The sequence below is a fragment of the Oncorhynchus mykiss genome, chromosome 7 (genome assembly GCF_013265735.2).
Source record: "Oncorhynchus mykiss isolate Arlee chromosome 7, USDA_OmykA_1.1, whole genome shotgun sequence".
Taxonomy (NCBI): domain Eukaryota; kingdom Metazoa; phylum Chordata; class Actinopteri; order Salmoniformes; family Salmonidae; genus Oncorhynchus; species Oncorhynchus mykiss.
The window spans coordinates 86,532,028-86,550,998 of NC_048571.1; the positions used below are offsets into that span (position 1 = coordinate 86,532,028).

General features: G+C 43.4%; 1 protein-coding gene across 1 annotated transcript in view; it reads right to left on the reverse strand.

Moving 5' to 3' along the window:
• slc6a1b (solute carrier family 6 member 1b) overlaps positions 1 to 17,647 on the reverse strand; it is a gene marked incomplete at its 5' end in the record, with an annotated part of 32,181 nt that extends 14,534 nt beyond the window's left edge. The window contains 10 exon segments of the mRNA XM_036984281.1: positions 5,546 to 5,677; positions 8,035 to 8,147; positions 11,487 to 11,611; positions 12,142 to 12,245; positions 12,788 to 12,922; positions 15,452 to 15,584; positions 15,851 to 15,960; positions 16,425 to 16,525; positions 16,772 to 16,903; positions 17,241 to 17,647. Coding sequence (XP_036840176.1) covers positions 5,546 to 5,677; positions 8,035 to 8,147; positions 11,487 to 11,611; positions 12,142 to 12,245; positions 12,788 to 12,922; positions 15,452 to 15,584; positions 15,851 to 15,960; positions 16,425 to 16,525; positions 16,772 to 16,903; positions 17,241 to 17,466 — 1,311 coding nt within the window.
• Between the last annotated feature and the right edge of the window lie 1,324 nt (positions 17,648 to 18,971).

Below are 18,971 nucleotides of genomic sequence, written 5' to 3' on the forward strand. Positions count from 1 at the left end.
AGAAAATATAGACTACCCAGAAAATATAGACTACCCAGAAAATATAGACTACCCAGAAAATAGACTACCCAGAAAATATAGACTACCCAAAAAATAAAGACAGAAAATAAAGACAGAAAATAAAGACAACCCAGAAAATAAAGACAGAAAATAAAGACAGAAAATAAAGACAGAAAATAAAGACAGAAAATATAGACTACGCAGAAAATAAAGACAGAAAATAAAGACAGAAAATAAAGACTATCCAGAAAATATAGACTACCCAGACAATATAGACCACCCAGAAAATAAAGAGAGAAAATAAAGACAGAAAATATAGACTACCCAGAAAATATAGACAGAAAATAAAGACTACCCATAAAATAAAGACTACCCAGAAAATAAAGACAGAAAATAAAGACAGAAAATATAGACTACCCAGAAAATATAGACTACCCAGAAAATAGACTACCCAGAAAATATAGACTACCCAGAAAATAAAGTCAGAAAATAAAGACTACCCAGAAAATATAGACTACCCAGAAAATAAAGATTACCTAGAAAATAAAGACAGAAAATAAAGACTACCCAGAAAATAAAGACTACCCAGACTACCCAGACAATATAGACCACCCAGAAAATATAGACTACCCAGAAAATTAAGACTACCCAGAAAATAGACAACCCAGATAATAAAGATAAAGTATAAGTACATCTATCTAACTGAGAGATAAAGTATAAGTACATCTATCTAACTGACAGATAAAGTATGAGTACATCTATCTGACTGACAGATAAAGTATGAGTACATCTATCTAACTGAGAGATAAAGTATAAGTACATCTATCTAACTGACAGATAAAGTATAAGTACATCTATCTGACAGATAAAGTATAAGTACATCTATCTAACTGACAGATAAAGTATGAGTACATCTATCTGACAGATAAAGTATAAGTACATCTATCTAACTGACAGATAAAGTATGAGTACATCTATCTGACAGATAAAGTATAAGTACATCTATCTAACTGACAGATAAAGTATGAGTACATCTATCTGACTGACAGATAAAGTATGAGTACATCTATCTAACTGACAGATAAAGTATAAGTACATCTATCTGACAGATAAAGTATGAGTACATCTATCTAACTGACAGATAAAGTATGAGTACATCTATCTGACAGATAAAGTATAAGTACATCTATCTAACTGACAGATAAAGTATGAGTACATCTATCTGACTGACAGATAAAGTATGAGTACATCTATCTAACTGACAGATAAAGTATAAGTACATCTATCTGACAGATAAAGTATGAGTACATCTATCTAACTGACAGATAAAGTATGAGTACATCTATCTGACAGATAAAGTATAAGTACATCTATCTAACTGACAGATAAAGTATGAGTACATCTATCTGACTGACAGATAAAGTATGAGTACATCTATCTAACTGACAGATAAAGTATAAGTACATCTATCTGACAGATAAAGTATAAGTACATCTATCTAACTGACAGATAAAATATAAGTACATCTATCTATAAAGTATAAGTACACCCCCCCTATACAATACACCATGAAAGAGCAGCACCCCCCCTATACAATACACCATGAAAGAGCAGCACCCGCCCCCCCCCATACAATACACCATGAAAGAGCAGCACCCCCCCCCCATACAATACACCATGAAAGAGCAGCACCCCCCCCCCATACAATACACCATGAAAGAGCAGCACCCCCCCCTATACAATACACCATGAAAGAGCAGCACCCCCCCCATACAATACACCATGAAAGAGCAGCACCCCCCCCCTATACAATACACCATGAAAGAGCAGCACCCCCCCCCATACAATACACCATGAAAGAGCAGCACCCCCCCCCATACAATACACCATGAAAGAGCAGCACCCCCCCCCCTATACAATACACCATGAAAGAGCAGCACCCCCCCCCTATACAATACACCATGAAAGAGCAGCACCCGCCCCCCCTATACAATACACCATGAAAGAGCAGCACCCCCCCCTATACAATACACCATGAAAGAGCAGCACCCGCCCCCCCATACAATACACCATGAAAGAGCAGCACCCCCCCCCCCCATACAATACACCATGAAAGAGCAGCACCCGCCCCCCCTATACAATACACCATGAAAGAGCAGCACCCCCCCCCCCATACAATACACCATGAAAGAGCAGCACCCCCCCCCTATACAATACACCATGAAAGAGCAGCACCCCCCCCCATACAATACACCATGAAAGAGCAGCACCCCCCCCCATACAATACACCATGAAAGAGCAGCACCCCCCCCCCCATACAATACACCATGAAAGAGCAGCACCCCCCCCCATACAATACACCATGAAAGAGCAGCACCCCCCCCTATACAATACACCATGAAAGAGCAGCACCCCCCCCCCATACAGTACACCATGAAAGAGCAGCACCCCCCCCCCCATACAGTACACCATGAAAGAGCAGCACCCCCCCCCATACAATACACCATGAAAGAGCAGCACCCCCCCCCCCATACAATACACCATGAAAGAGCAGCACCCCCCCCCATACAATACACCATGAAAGAGCAGCACCCCCCCCCTATACAATACACCATGAAAGAGCAGCACCCCCCCCCCCATACAGTACACCATGAAAGAGCAGGCACCCCCCCCCATACAATACACCATGAAAGAGCAGCACCCCCCCCCCATACAGTAACACCATGAAAGAGCAGCACCCCCCCCATACAGTACACCATGAAAGAGCAGCACCCCCCCCCCATACAATACACCATGAAAGAGCAGCACCCCCCCCCCATACAAGTACACCATGAAAGAGCAGCACCCCCCCCCCATACAGTACACCATGAAAGAGCAGCACCCCCCCCCCCATACATACACCATGAAAGAGCAGCACCCCCCCCCCATACAGTACACCATGAAAGAGCAGCACCCCCCCCCATACAGTACACCATGAAAGAGCAGCACCCCCCCCCCCCATACAATACACCATGAAAGAGCAGCACCCCCCCCCCATACAATACACCATGAAAGAGCAGCACCCCCCCCCCATACAATACACCATGAAAGAGCAGCACCCCCCCCCCCCCCATACAATACACCATGAAAGAGCAGCACCCCCCCCCATACAATACACCATGAAAGAGCAGCACCCCCCCCCATACAGTACACCATGAAAGAGCAGCACCCCCCCCCCATACAATACACCATGAAAGAGCAGCACCCCCCCCCCATACAATACACCATGAAAGAGCAGCACCCCCCCCCATACAATACACCATGAAAGAGCAGCACCCCCCCCCCCATACAATACACCATGAAAGAGCAGCACCCCCCCATACAATACACCATGAAAGAGCAGCACCCCCCCCCCCTCCATACAATACACCATGAAAGAGCAGCACCCCCCCCCCATACAATACACCATGAAAGAGCAGCACCCCCCCCCATACAATACACCATGAAAGAGCAGCACCCCCACCCATACAGTACACCATGAAAGAGCAGCACCCCCCCTATACAATACACCATGAAAGAGCAGCACCCCCCCCCCATACAATACACCATGAAAGAGCAGCACCCCCCCCCATACAATACACCATGAAAGAGCAGCACCCCCCCCATACAATACACCATGAAAGAGCAGCACCCCCCCCCCATACAATACACCATGAAAGAGCAGCACCCCCCCCCCTATACAATACACCATGAAAGAGCAGCACCCGCCCCCCCATACAGTACACCATGAAAGAGCAGCACCCCCCCCCCATACAGTACACCATGAAAGAGCAGCACCCCCCCCCCATACAGTACACCATGAAAGAGCAGCACCCCCCCCCCATACAATACACCATGAAAGAGCAGCACCCCCCCCCCATACAGTACACCATGAAAGAGCAGCACCCCCCCCCCATACAATACACCATGAAAGAGCAGCACCCCCCCCCATACAATACACCATGAAAGAGCAGCACCCCCCCCCTATACAATACACCATGAAAGAGCAGCACCCCCCCCCATACAATACACCATGAAAGAGCAGCACCCCCCCCCATACAATACACCATGAAAGAGCAGCACCCCCCCCATACAATACACCATGAAAAGAGCAGCACCCCCCCCTATACAATACACCATGAAAGAGCAGCACCCCCCCCCCATACAATTCACCACGAAAGAACAGCACCCCCCCCTATACAATACACCATGAAAGAGCAGCACCCCCCCCCCCCCCCTATACAATACACCATGAAAGAACAGCACCCCCCCCCCCCCCATACAATACACCATGAAAGAGCAGCACCCCCCCCCTATACAATACACCATGAAAGAACAGCACCCCCCCCCCCCCATACAATACACCATGAAAGAGCAGCACCCCCCCCATACAATACACCATGAAAGAGCAGCACCCCCCCCCCCATACAATACACCATGAAAGAGCAGCACCCCCCCCCATACAATACACCATGAAAGAGCAGCACCCCCCCCCCATACAATACACCATGAAAGAGCAGCACCCCCCCCCTATACAATACACCATGAAAGAGCAGCACCCGCCCCCCCATACAGTACACCATGAAAGAGCAGCACCCCCCCCCCCATACAGTACACCATGAAAGAGCAGCACCCCCCCCCCATACAGTACACCATGAAAGAGCAGCACCCCCCCCCCATACAATACACCATGAAGAGCAGCACCCCCCCCCCCATACAAGTACACCATGAAAGAGCAGCACCCCCCCCCCATACAATACACCATGAAAGAGCAGCACCCCCCCCCATACAATACACCATGAAAGAGCAGCACCCCCCCCTATACAATACACCATGAAAGAGCAGCACCCCCCCCCATACAATACACCATGAAAAGCCCCATACAATACACCATGAAAGAGCAGCACCCCCCCCCCCATACAATACACCATGAAAGAGCAGCACCCCCCCCCATACAATACACCATGAAAGAGCAGCACCCCCCCCCTATACAATACACCATGAAAGAGCAGCACCCCCCCCCATACAATTCACCACGAAAGAACAGCACCCCCCCCCTATACAATACACCATGAAAGAACAGCACCCCCCCCCCCCCATACAATACACCATGAAAGAGCAGCACCCCCCCCCCTATACAATACACCATGAAAGAACAGCACCCCCCCCCCCCCCCATACAATACACCATGAAAGAACAGCACCCCCCCCCCCCCCCCTCATACAATACACCCAAAGTCTAGTCTCAGCTGGCAATATCTGGCATGGGACATTAGAGGGACGTCCTTTTCTGGTTGAAATTGGGGTTTTCTGGCTGAAGCAATGTCGAGATGACAACCAGATAAAGACGTATTTTCATGACGACATCGACGACGATAGCTTCGGTTGTTATTTGGTCGAAGCCTGACGTCTTTTCGACCAGTTTTGCCCACTGAGAGGGTGTCAGTCAAACCCAGTGGTGTCAGACCATGTTTTCTATTGTTTGTAGTGTTGTTTTGTATATCATCCTGTGTGTGTGTGTACTGTACCTGTGTGATGTTGGACAGGCCGATGATATAAGAGACCAGGCAGACGGCAGCGATGAAGAGTTCTCTTCTTCCTCTCAGAGCTCTGGGGAATTCATCCACCAACGCAGTGATGAACCCCTCCACCGTACAGAACTACACAGAAGATAACAAATGAGATAACCCAGCAAACCGGGAACATTCCAAGAACATTAGATTCCCATGAAGTTTTTAGTTGTGGTTTTATCTAACGTTAAGATGTTAATAACATCCCAAAAACATTCAAAGAACGTTTTCGATAACAATCTGAATCTGAAATTGATTTTTGTCCGATTTTTTGTTTGTTTGTAATTCAATATCATTAGAATGTTCTCCTAGCGTTCACTAAAACTTTTACACCTGTTACAACCACCACAGAACATTCCCCAAACGTTCTCATTAGGTTTCCAAGAAATGTAATGAAACAAACAGACAAAATGTGTTCTGGGAACGTTCTTGCAACATCAGGCGGATGTTTTATACAAACATGGTGTAATCATTACCACAACCGAACCGTTTTTGTGATACAAGACCATTTGACGCAACGGAACAAAATGTTCCGGGAACTTTCACAGAAACAATTTTAGTTCGCTGGGAATACTATATCTCCACAGTACACTAATATACAACACATTATATAATACTATACCCCCACAGTACACTAATATACAACACATTATATAATACTATACTTCCACAGTACACTAATATACAACACATTATATAATACTATACCCCCACAGTACACTAATATACAACACATTATATAATACTATACCTCCACAGTACACTACTATACAACACATTATATAATACTATACCTCCACAGTACACTAATATACAACACATTATATAATACTATACCCCCACAGTACACTAATATACAACACATTATATAATACTATACCTCCACAGTACACTAATATACAACACATTATATAATACTATACCTCCACAGTACACTACTATACTACACATTATATAATACTATACCTCCACAGTACACTACTATACAACACATTATATAATACTATACCTCCACAGTACACTACTATACAACACATTATATAATACTATACCTCCACAGTACACTACCTCACAACACATTATATAATACTATACCTCCACAGTACACTACTATACAACACATTATATAATACTATACCTCCACAGTACACTACTATACAACACATTATATAATACTATACCTCCACAGTACACTACTATACAACACATTATATAATACTATACCCCCACAGTACACTACTATACAACACATTATATAATACTATACCTCCACAGTACACTACTATACAACACATTATATAATACTATACCTCCACAGTACACTACCTCACAACACATTATATACTACTATACAACAGATTATATAATACTATACCCCCACAGTACACTACTATACAACACATTATATAATACTATACCTCCACAGTACACTACTATACAACACATTATATAATACTATACCTCCACAGTACACTACTATACAACACATTATATAATACTATACTTCCACAGTACACTACTATACTACACATTATATAATACTATACCTCCTCAGTACACTACTATACAACAAACACTATATTAGATGGATAATACTACTGCATATCCATGGTCCAACACAACAACACAACACAGGACAACACAACACAACAGCACAACACAGGACAACACAACAACAAAGGACAACACAACAACACAGGACAACACAACAACACAACAACACAACACAGGACAACACAACAACACAACACAGGACAACACAACACACAACAACACAACACAGGACAACACAACACAACACAGGACAACACAACACCACAACACAACACAGGACAACACAACACATCAACACAACACAGGACAACACAACAACACAACACAGGACAACACAACACACAACAACACAACACAGGACAACTCAACACAACAACAACACAGGACAACACAACAACACAACACAGGACAACACAACAACACAACACAGGACAACACAACACACAACAACACAACACAGGACAACACAACAACACAGGACAACACAACAACACAACACACAACAACACAACAACACAGGACAACACAACAACACAGGACAACACAACAACACAACACAGGACAACACAACAACACAGGGCAGGACAACACAACAACACAGGACAACACAACAACACAACAACACAACACAGGACAACACAAAAAACACAGGACAACACAACAACACAACACATGACAACACAACAACACAGGACAACACAACAACACAACAACACAACACAGGACAACACAACAACACAACACAGGACAACACAACAACACAACAACACAGGACAACACAACAACACAACACAGGACAACACAACAACACAGGACAGGACAACACAGGACAACACAACACAACAAAACACAATAATACAAACACAAACTCCAAATGGCTGTTGTTTCCTCACCTGACTGTCGATTCCAAGCATCAGCAACATGGAGAAGAAGAGGATCGCCCAGAGAGGAGAGATCGGCAGCTGGGTTACTGCCTCAGGGTAGGCCAAGAACGCCAAGCCAGGACCTGCAACACAACACAGACAGGCAGTTAGAGACGGAATTATGCCTTCCGGTCCTGGTAAAATACACAAAGAGGATGTGTTTTAAAACGTATTTGATGGCCCGTAGGTATAGGCAATTTATGTGTTTATGTGTATAGCATATGCTGAGTTTACACAGGCAGCACAATTCTGATCTTTTTTTTGTTGATGTTGTCACTAATTGATCTTTTGACCAATCAGATCAGTTCTTTGGCCAATAATTTGGCAAAAGATCAGGTTCCATAGGTATGGTGGAAAGGATATGCTACCGTCCCTCTATGATTTTCTCATATTATTTGCTCAGTAGGCTAATGCTGGACATTATATATTATATATTTAGTTGTATATTTGCTCAGTAGGCTAATGCTGGACATTATATATTATAGATGTAGTTGTATATTTGCTCAGTAGGCTAATGCTGGGCATTATATATTCTATATGTAGTTGTATATTTGCTCAGTAGGCTAATGCTGGACATTATATATTATAGATGTAGTTTTATATTTGCTCAGTAGGCTAATGCTGGGCATTATATATTCTATATGTAGTTGTATATTTGCTCAGTAGGCTAATGCTGGACATTATATATTATATATTTAGTTATATATTTGCTCAGTAGGCTAATGCTGGGCATACGTGACACCACTTCTAAAATCTGAACAACTTGGAGGTGCTCACATTTCCCGATTAACAAATCTTTACCTCCGTCCGCCCTCAACCACAGGATGTGGGTGATCAGATTACCGATTCCCTAGTTGCTCCTGCCCATGCCGACATGCAGACAGCTGTTGTTGTACATACCAAATGTTCACATTTCTGTGTGCTGAAACATCCCCCAAAAAAAGAGACAGAGGTGCAAGAATGGATAGGAAGATGTGACCGATATGGACTTTATATTCTACGCGAATAATCGGACTTAATAAAAAAAAGGTTTAATATTGAAAAGGCTGCTGGGAAGTTCTCTCCACGGCTACACCAGCCAGTCTTCCATTACCTCAGTTCGGCGCGGCGCTGCTAGTTACCACAGCCACGAAATCCTAATCGTGGCTAAAACCTTCCTATTTCTAAAATATGTCTTCTTAAAGTCTGATTTTAAACCGACCCTCTAGAGCCGATGTCCAAAGCCGCACAAGCTAACGGGATTCGTCGGTACGGCCGTTCTGGCTCCCACTGAAAGGTGAGACTCCCACTGTGGCTCCCACTGAAAGGTGAGACTCCCACTGTGGCTCCCACTGGAAGGTGGGACTCCCACTGTGGCTCCCACTGAAAGGTGAGACTCCCACTGCGGCTCCCACTGAAAGGTGAGACTCCCACTGCGGCTCCCACTGAAAGGTGAGACTCCCACTGTGGCTCCCACTGAAAGGTGAGACTCCCACTGTGGCTCCCACTGAAAGGTGAGACTCCCACTGCGGCTCCCACTGAAAGGTGAGACTCCCACTGCGGCTCCCACTGGAAGGTGGGACTCCCACTGTGGCTCCCACTGGAAGGTGGGACTCCCACTGTGGCTCCCACTGAAAGGTGGGACTCCCACTGTGGCTCCCACTGAAAGGTGGGACTCCCACTGCGGCTCCCACTGAAAGGTGAGACTCCCACTGTCTATGACTAGGACGCCAACAAGCTTCACAGGACTAGTCTGAAGGAAGCCAGGTACCAGTTTAAAAAAGGAATGGAAGTATAGAGATAGTTTAGTGCCTAAAATAAGGGGGTAAAAAAGTATATATATATAATGATAATAAAGATGTATATATATATATATATATGTGTACAGTATGTAGAGTACCAGTCAAAGGTTTGGAGACACCTACTCTTTCAAGGGTTTTTCTTCATTTTTACTATTTTCTACATTGTAGAATAACAGTGAAGACATCAAAACTATGAAATAACACACGTGGAATCATGTAGTAAGTGTTAAACAAATCCAAATATATTTTATATTTGAGATTCTTCTAAGTAGCCACCCTTTGGCTTGATGACAGCATTGCACACTCTTGGTATTCTCTCAACCCGCTTCATGAGGTAGTCACCTGGAATGCATTTCAATTAAAAGTTGTTAAAAGTTCATTATAGTTAACTTCAACTCTGATTGCACCCCAAATAAACGCTTCACAGAGTTCAAGTAACAGACACATCTCAACATCAACTGTTCAGAGGAGGCTGTGTGAATCAGGTCTTCATGGCCAAATTGCTGTAAAGAAACCACTAATAAAGGACACCAATCATAAGAAGAAGAGACTTTCTTGGGCCAAGAAACACGAGAAATGGACATTAGACCAGTGGAAATCTGTCCTTTTGGTCTGATGAGTCCAAATTTGAGATTTTTGGTTCCAACCGCCGTGTCTTTGTGAGACACAGAGTAGGTGAATGGATGATCTCTGCATGTGTGGTTCCCACCGTGAAGCATGGAGGAGGAGGTGTGATGGTGCTTTGCTGGTGACACTGTTGGTGATTTATTTTGAATTCAAGGCACACTTAACCAGCATGGCTACCACAGCATTCTGCAGCGATATGCCATCCCATCTGGTTTGCGCTTAGTGGGACTAACACTTATTTTTCAGGACAGTGACCAAACACACCTCCAGGCTGTATAAAGGCTATTTGATCGAGGAGGGTGATGGAGTGCTGCATCAGATGACCTGGCCTCCACAATCACCCGACCTCAACCCAGTTGAGAAGGACCGCAGATTGAAGGAAAAGCAGTCAACAAGTGCTTAGCATATGTGGGAACTCCTTCAAGACTGTTGGAAAAGCATTTCCTCATGAAGTTGGTTGAGAGAATGACAAGAGTGTGCAAAGCTGTCATCAAGGCAAACCGGGGGCTACTTTGAAGAATCAAAAAAATATATTTTGATTTGTTTAACACTTTTTATTGGTTACTACATGATTCCATATGTGTTATTTCACAGTTTTGATGTCTTCACTATTATTCTACAATGTAGAAAATAGTAAAAAAAAAGATATATAAACTTTTGACTGGTACTGTAGTTTCCTGATCTGTGTCATACCTCTCTGTTACTCACTGCGTTTCTATTGGCTAATAGCAGTTAGACCAAAATTCAATGTTTCATCAAAAAATATATATATATACATGTATATATATATTGATACCTTAAGGTCCTAATACTTCAAATCAAATAGATAGCTAAATAGCTAAATGATCCTTGGTGTGACCATCTTTAAAATAAAAGTTAATCGATTTTCACTTCAGTCATAAAAATTAGTTTGGGATGGCAAAAATGTGGCGAGCTCGCGGCGAAATCGTGTATGCACGGCATCAATGCTGTATTGTCCCATTAAGATCTATATCAATAGTGAACGGTAATTACCTGAGGCTGCTACTTCTATTATAGGCCTCTTAGTCACGTTGGCCATGAAGCCCACAATGGAGAAGATGACTAAGCCAGCGAACATGCTGGTGAACGAGTTGATGCAGCACACAATGACAGAATCTCTGCAGGGAGATGGAGAGAAAGACAAAAAGCATGGGGTTTGGAATGGCTGTTGTCACACTGATATGGAAGCCTTATCAAACCACAGCACATTTGCTTTGGGAGGGAGGGAGGGAGGGAGGGAAGGGAGGGTTTTGCATTCTATAGCCGAGCCTTACTGCAATGTCAATGGATTGGCCCATTCATTTTAGAGATGGGGTATTTGTTCGTTCATTTCCAGGATATAAAATGGAGAGAGACAGAGATGAAGTGGCAGCTGACAGATGTGTGTGTTCTTTCTCTCTCTCTCGCTCTCTCTCTCTCTCTCTCTCTCTCTCTCGCTCTCTCTCTCTCTCTCTATCTCTCTCTCTCTCTCTCTCTCTCTCTCTCTCTCTCTCTCTCTCTCTCTCTCTCTCTCTCTCTCTCTCTCTCTCTCTCTCTCACTCTCACACACACACACAGCAGAATCCATCGACATAGGTCCACACATCATTGGCAGAATATAAGCCGCAGTAAAGAGCTAGATTGAGTGGTATTAAAGATATAAACCTACCTGTAAACATTATTATTGAATGGGTTGTAGCTTCCCAGAGCAATCAGTGATCCCAGCCCCAGCCCATAGGAGAAAAATATCTGAGTGGCAGCATCCAACCACACCTTACAAGAACAGAGAGACAGAGTCAAAACACACTGCAAGTCCAAACGCACTGCAAGTCCAAATGCACTGCAAGTCAGAACACACTGCAAGTCAGAACAAACTGCAAGTCAGAACAAACTGCAAGTCAGAACAAACTGCAACTCACAGCATCACACGCAGCAATCAGCATCCATTGTCCCTCTGAATCTGTTCAACGATAAAGCCGAGCTACTTCTGAATCTGCTCACTGATAAAGGCTAGCTACCTCTGAATCTGTTCACTGATAAAGGCTAGCTACCTCTGAATCTGCTCACTGATAAAGGCTAGCTACCTCTGAATCTGTTCACTGATAAAGGCGAGCTACCTCTGAATCTGTTCACTGATAAAGGCGAGCTACTTCTGAATCTGCTCACTGATAAAGGCTAGCTACTTCTGAATCTGTTCACTGATAAAGGCTAGCTACCTCTGAATCTGCTCACTGATAAAGGCTAGCTACCTCTGAATCTGTTCACTGATAAAGGCGAGCTACTTCTGAATCTGTTCACTGATAAAGGCTAGCTACCTCTGATTCCTTGAGCTTCTCGAAGTTGGGCGTGATATAGAAGAGGATTCCATCGATGGCTCCGGGCAGAGTGATGCCGCGGCAGAAGAGGATGAAGAGCATAAAGTAGGGGTACGTCGCTGAGAAGTACACCACCTGAAACAGGGAGGGAGGGAGGGAGACTCTCGTTAGAATATAAAACAATGGAATTATGCAAAAACCTGACTTCAAGGGTGACTGCACTTCCTGTTGTGGCCTAGTTTTGAAGATTGCTCATTAATTTATTGCAGTGGGCTATATCTGGGTGACACCGTGTTTCTTGGTAGTGTTAAACAAATCTACTTCGAAACATAAGTATACACCTCACACACATGGTTATGGGCTTAAAAATAAGAAGATACCCTTAACCATTTTTTTAAACTAGGCAAGTCAGTTAAGAACAAATTCTTATTTTCAATGAGGGCCTAGGAACAGTGGGTTAACTGGTCTAGGAACAGTGGGTTAACTGGTCTAGGAACAGTGGGTTAACTGGTCTAGGAACAGTGGGTTAACTAACTGGTCTAGGAACAGTGGGTTAACTGGTCTAGGAACAGTGGGTTAACTGCCTTGCAGAACAACAGATTTTTACCCTGTCAGCTCAGAGGATTCGATCCATCAACCTTTCAGTTACTAGTCCAACACTCTAACCACTAGGATACCTGCCACCTCTACACTCTAACCACTAGGATACCTGCCACCTCTACACTCTAACCACTAGGATACCTGCCACCTCTACACTCTAACCACTAGGATACCTGCCACCTCTACACTCTAACCACTAGGATACCTGCCACCTCTACACTCTAACCACTAGGATACCTGCCACCTCTACACTCTAACCACTAGGATACCTGCCACCTCTACACTCTAACCACTAGGATACCTGCCACCTCTACACTCTAACCACTAGGATACCTGCCACCTCTACACTCTAACCACTAGGCTACCTGCCACCTCTACACTCTAACCACTAGGATACCTGCCACCTCTACACTCTAACCACTAGGCTACCTGCCACCTCTACACTCTAACCACTAGGATACCTGCCACCTCTACACTCTAACCACTAGGATACCTGCCACCTCTACACTCTAACCACTAGGATACCTGCCACCTCTACACTCTAACCACTAGGATACCTGCCTCCTCTACACTCTAACCACTAGGATACCTGCCACCTCTACACTCTAACCACTAGGATACCTGCCACCTCTACACTCTAACCACTAGGATACCTGCCACCTCTACACTCTAACCACTAGGATACCTGCCACCTCTACACTCTAACCACTAGGATACCTGTCACCTACCATGTTTGATACAGAGTTCAAATGTATTACGTTTTGAGTTAGCATCACAATATTACAATTTAAATAAATCACAGAAGACTGAAATATAACAAAACCGTTTGACAAAGTAACACCAGATTTTCAAAGTATTTTATTTATTTTATTTTTTATTTTATTTATTATTAATTATGAAAAATATGAATAACATTCTACCCATGAGGGCGATTTGGTCATTTGTCTGCAGGCTACGGAAAGGCCATGACTGAAGCCAAATGAGACCCTGGCAGTTACTGTTGTTTGACCCTCCTGATTCAACGTAGCCACTTCCTCAAAATAGTCAGTTCTTTAAAATACTCAATAGCTAGCAGGCACAATTGAACAGCCAGGCCACAATCAGCTTATTCAGTCACTGGCGAATGGTGACTTGTGTACTTTGGTGCCATTTTATTATTTTTTTTACAACTTTCTCACTATTACCAGAGTGTGAGTCTGTCTGGCAGTGTTTCATAGGGAATCATATTACAAAACAAGTTGCAGTTAGGATACAAGTGCGCTGTGATCGTCTCAATTCTCATTTTTTGCCCAAAAAGTAACAGACTTGAGTGATTGACACTATCAAACACACATCAGGAAGTGACCACTCCATATTAAAGGGCTTCGGGGTCAAAGGTTATTTCAACATAGCATTGGTGACGTGTTGTCTTCTGTAAAAGTCTGAAGAGCTGCGTACTGGGCAAGTCCGTGTCACTGTCTGGATGTTCTGGGCGCTATATGATTGGATAGAGCACAACCAGCTGATTACAGTAGGAGGGCAACCAGCACAGCTGCTTCTCTCATGTCAGTGGACACTGGGCAAGTGGCATGATCCTACTCCATAGCCAACCCTCCAGTAGGTCGCGACGAACTCACTTACAAAAACTCCGTTTTGGACGAGAGTGACTTTATGACCAAAATTATCCTATTTACACTTTGAAGTCAATTTTGACACTAATATGAATGTTTCTGACTCATAACGATGTTATATAGGCTGTTTAAAAACAAGACAAGTTGGTTCTAAGGGACAGTTGACCTTTAACAGATGCATTTAATGACTTAACACTCATTATTAGAGACAGGGCCCAGGCGCAGATCAACTGTTGTTTTTTCCAGTCAAAGGTTTCTCTGTGGATTTTGAATCTATACGGCGGGCAAAATCCAAAATGGCGGGCAAAATCCAAAATGGCGGGCAAAATCCAAAATGGCGGGCAAAATCCAAAATGGCGGCCACAATCCAATACGGTGGCCAAAATCAAACGTCACAATTCCCCCGGTGGGTTTAGCATCTTAAGCCCTAAATCTATCAATTTTGTATAGTTACCTTCCCAGTCCAGGCGACACCTTTCCAGATACAGAAATAGACAAGGACCCAGGCGATGGCCAGCGTGATGGCTAGAGGCGCTCTGATCTCCCCAGGCTTCTCCAGACCGTCTGTTAACTGGTGCATGTTACGCCTATAGGACGACACAATCAATCAATCAACCAATCAATCAACCAATCAATCAATCAACCAATCAATCAATCAACCAATCAACCAACCAACCAATCAATCAACCAACCAGTCGATGAAATGTATTTTATAAATCCTCTTTCAACCCCATGACTTATTTATATATTATTTAGAACAAATTAGCAGATTGAAAGGTTAGTAACACTGCATGGTCCAACCACAGCCAAAAAACAACTAAATAGCATGTAAATAAAAAATAATTGTTCTTACTCCCAGAATTCCTGAACAGCACTGGTGAGGTTGGCAGCGTTCAGGATGCTGTAGTTGGTGTAACATCGCTCTGTGTTCCAAGAATTTCCACATGATTGCCATGGCAACTCCTGCAACAACAAAGACACGTTTTTTTTCTCTCCTTCTCTCTCTCTCTCTCTCTCTCTCTCCCTCTCTCTCTCTCTCTCTCTCCTTCTCTCTCTCTCTCTCTCCCTCTCCTCTCTCTCTCTCTCTCTCTCTCTCTCTCCTTCTCTCTCTCTCTCTCTCTCTCTCTCTCCCTCTCTCTCTCTCTCTCTCTCCTTCTCTCTCTCTCTCTCTCTCTCTCTCTCTCTCTCCTTCTCTCTCTCTCTCTCTCCCCCTCTCTCCCTCTCTCTCTCCCTCTCATTTTTGTAAATGTTGCCAATCTCTTTCAAACATCATGCACCTCATTTGTTGTATTTTATGATCAAACTGCCCCGGCATTTGCAATGTCATGCCATTTAAAGATATTCATTTGGGAAATGTGTTTTCCTTTTTTAAACCTTCATGAATTCATTCATCTTTTCTTTCTTTTTTACCTGACTATCATACTCACGGTAGTAAAGGAGGACCACAAATAGTATATGGCCCAGGCAATGATGACGATGTAATAAATATTTAGCCAGAAAGACAGCACTGCAGCGGCCAGACCAACACCTAGAAAATGGAGATTAGGAATGATTTAATACAAAATTAAATAATTTGAGAAAAATATAGATATAACTAGCATTAGCTAAATATAAAGTTTGATCTGTTAAAACGATCGGGACAGGAGACATGCACAGAAATACAAATTGTTCTGGCGTTTATGGTCAACCGCCAAGAAGAGTATTTGAGGACATCTATTTGTCTTATATAACGTGATGCATTTCCGGTTAACCTAAACACGGGGCTTTGATTTACCTTTAAACATGGGAGCCAGTTTCCACACCCCAAGCCCTCCAATCGATGTGTACTGACCGAGGGACGTTTCAAGCAGAAACAGGGGCATACCAGCAAATATGAGCGTCAAAAAGTAGGGAATCAAGAAGGCCCCTGAAAAGAATATAAAAGGCAAGAAAACAAAAAATATAGTCGTGAATAAAAGTGAACCATTGCATTGATATTAAACCATTAACATTTCAAATCATCCAAAAAGATACCGTGATAAATCCACTATTTTGTTTCACACTACAGCGACTCAAATGAATGATCTCGTAGCGTTGCCTATAAATGTGCGCGTAATTACGCACAATCTGGAGAGAAAAGGAGCTCTCGAGCCATTGAGATTATTTAAGTGAGCGCCCCAGAACAAATTCGCCGATTGAAAGGTCAAATTTAGCCTCCTTTTGTTTTTTTGAAAAACACGGAAAAGTTCCGACATCTTGATTACCTCCTCCATTCTTCCCACATAGATAAGGGAATCTCCAGACATTTCCCAGTCCAATTGCGTACCCGACGCAAGACAGGAGAAAGTCAAATTTTCCAGTCCAGTTCTCTCTTTCGGGAAGGTCCTTTTTCTGGACTTTGACGACCAAGGTTTTGGGTTTGTCGTTAGGCTCGGCATTCACCTCCGTTAGAACGTGTCCATCAGAGCCTTTAGTACCATTCGTCGCCATGTCTCTGTCTCTCTGTTTAGATTTAGATTTCCTGACAAGACTGGAAGGCGGACGGAAGATTTTAACCCCACCGGTCCACGTAGACAGCAGCTTCGCGGTTCGTTACCAAGCCAAGGGAAGGTTAGATGGGCAGGAAATCAGGAGAAGACGCGGGAACACCGAGCCAGTTGGGAAACCGCACCTGGAAAAAAAGCGCAAGAGAATAATGTTACCAAATAGGTCATTAAAATAATGATTGGACCCTAAATATTTACTAAATATTGATTTACCATGGGGAAGAAACCAAATTGATGCATTAATCGCGCTGAAAATGAGCTGTTCCGAAGAGTTTTCAGTGAGTCGTATTGTTGGCGCTGGGGACAAGAGATGTTTTATGGCAATGGACCTGTGATGTTTATTTTTATTTAACCTTTATTTAACTTGGCAATTCTTATTAACAATGACCGCCCTACCCCGGCCAAACCTGGACGACGCTGGGCCAATTGTGCGCTGCCCTATGGGACTCCCAATCACGGCCAGATGTGATACAGCCTGGATTCGAACCACTGAGATGCAGTGCCTTAGACCGCTGCGCCACTCGGGAGCCCAAGTGGTGTTTTACAGCTTTGTTACTCTAGGAGTCTTCGCACATTTAGCAGGTTCTTCAACACTGTTAAAGAGCAGTGATCATCACCGTCCAATGAATCAGTATTTGAAGGGTTAATTGCTGTGCAACGCAACCATTAATAAAATACAAAACGGAAATGGAATTCATTGACACGCTACGGCTTATGCACACAAATAAATATAAATTATAAATAAAAACGAGGACAAATGGGAAGTGTAAAAATGTCCACATATTAATACAAAATGAGTGTTACTTATTCAATCAATCAATCAAATGTATCGTACAAAACCATTTTTACATCAGCAGAACGGAAACCCAGCCCAATGAGCAAGACATGTAGAAACAGAAGCATATTCAACGTTAAATATATAGGCCTAGTCGTTCTATAATTATTCATAATACACGTCGGAAGACAGTCATTTGGTTGATTAAAAAGAAAATGTGCGTAATGCGAGATACATTGGGCTTGGCAACGTCATGCTTTTGGTATTTTTCTGCATTTATCTTTAGAATAGTACCGTGCCTCTATTGCTGTAGTACAAAGGGGGGGGGGGGGGGGAATCTCCCGTTTTTCCCCTCAGCTATTTGATATTTATGAGATGAGACCGCATGGAGAAAGAGAAGTCAAACAAAAGGACCCTGTAAGCGCCAAGCTTTGGGCATCATCCCTCTCTTACGTTTCATTTGCTTATGATCATGAATTATGGAGCTTCAAAAACGAGTCAAGTGTAGACTGATGTGCAGCTTTTGGGGGCTAAGCGAGATTTGGTTGGGGGGGGGGGGGGGGCTATGGAAGGAAATGTTTTAGTTATAAAGTTAAGTTCGTGCAACTACACATATTGTGATGGGGTGTAGATCATTTGTTGCAGTTTTAAAGCTAATTTCCTGCAGTTCTACA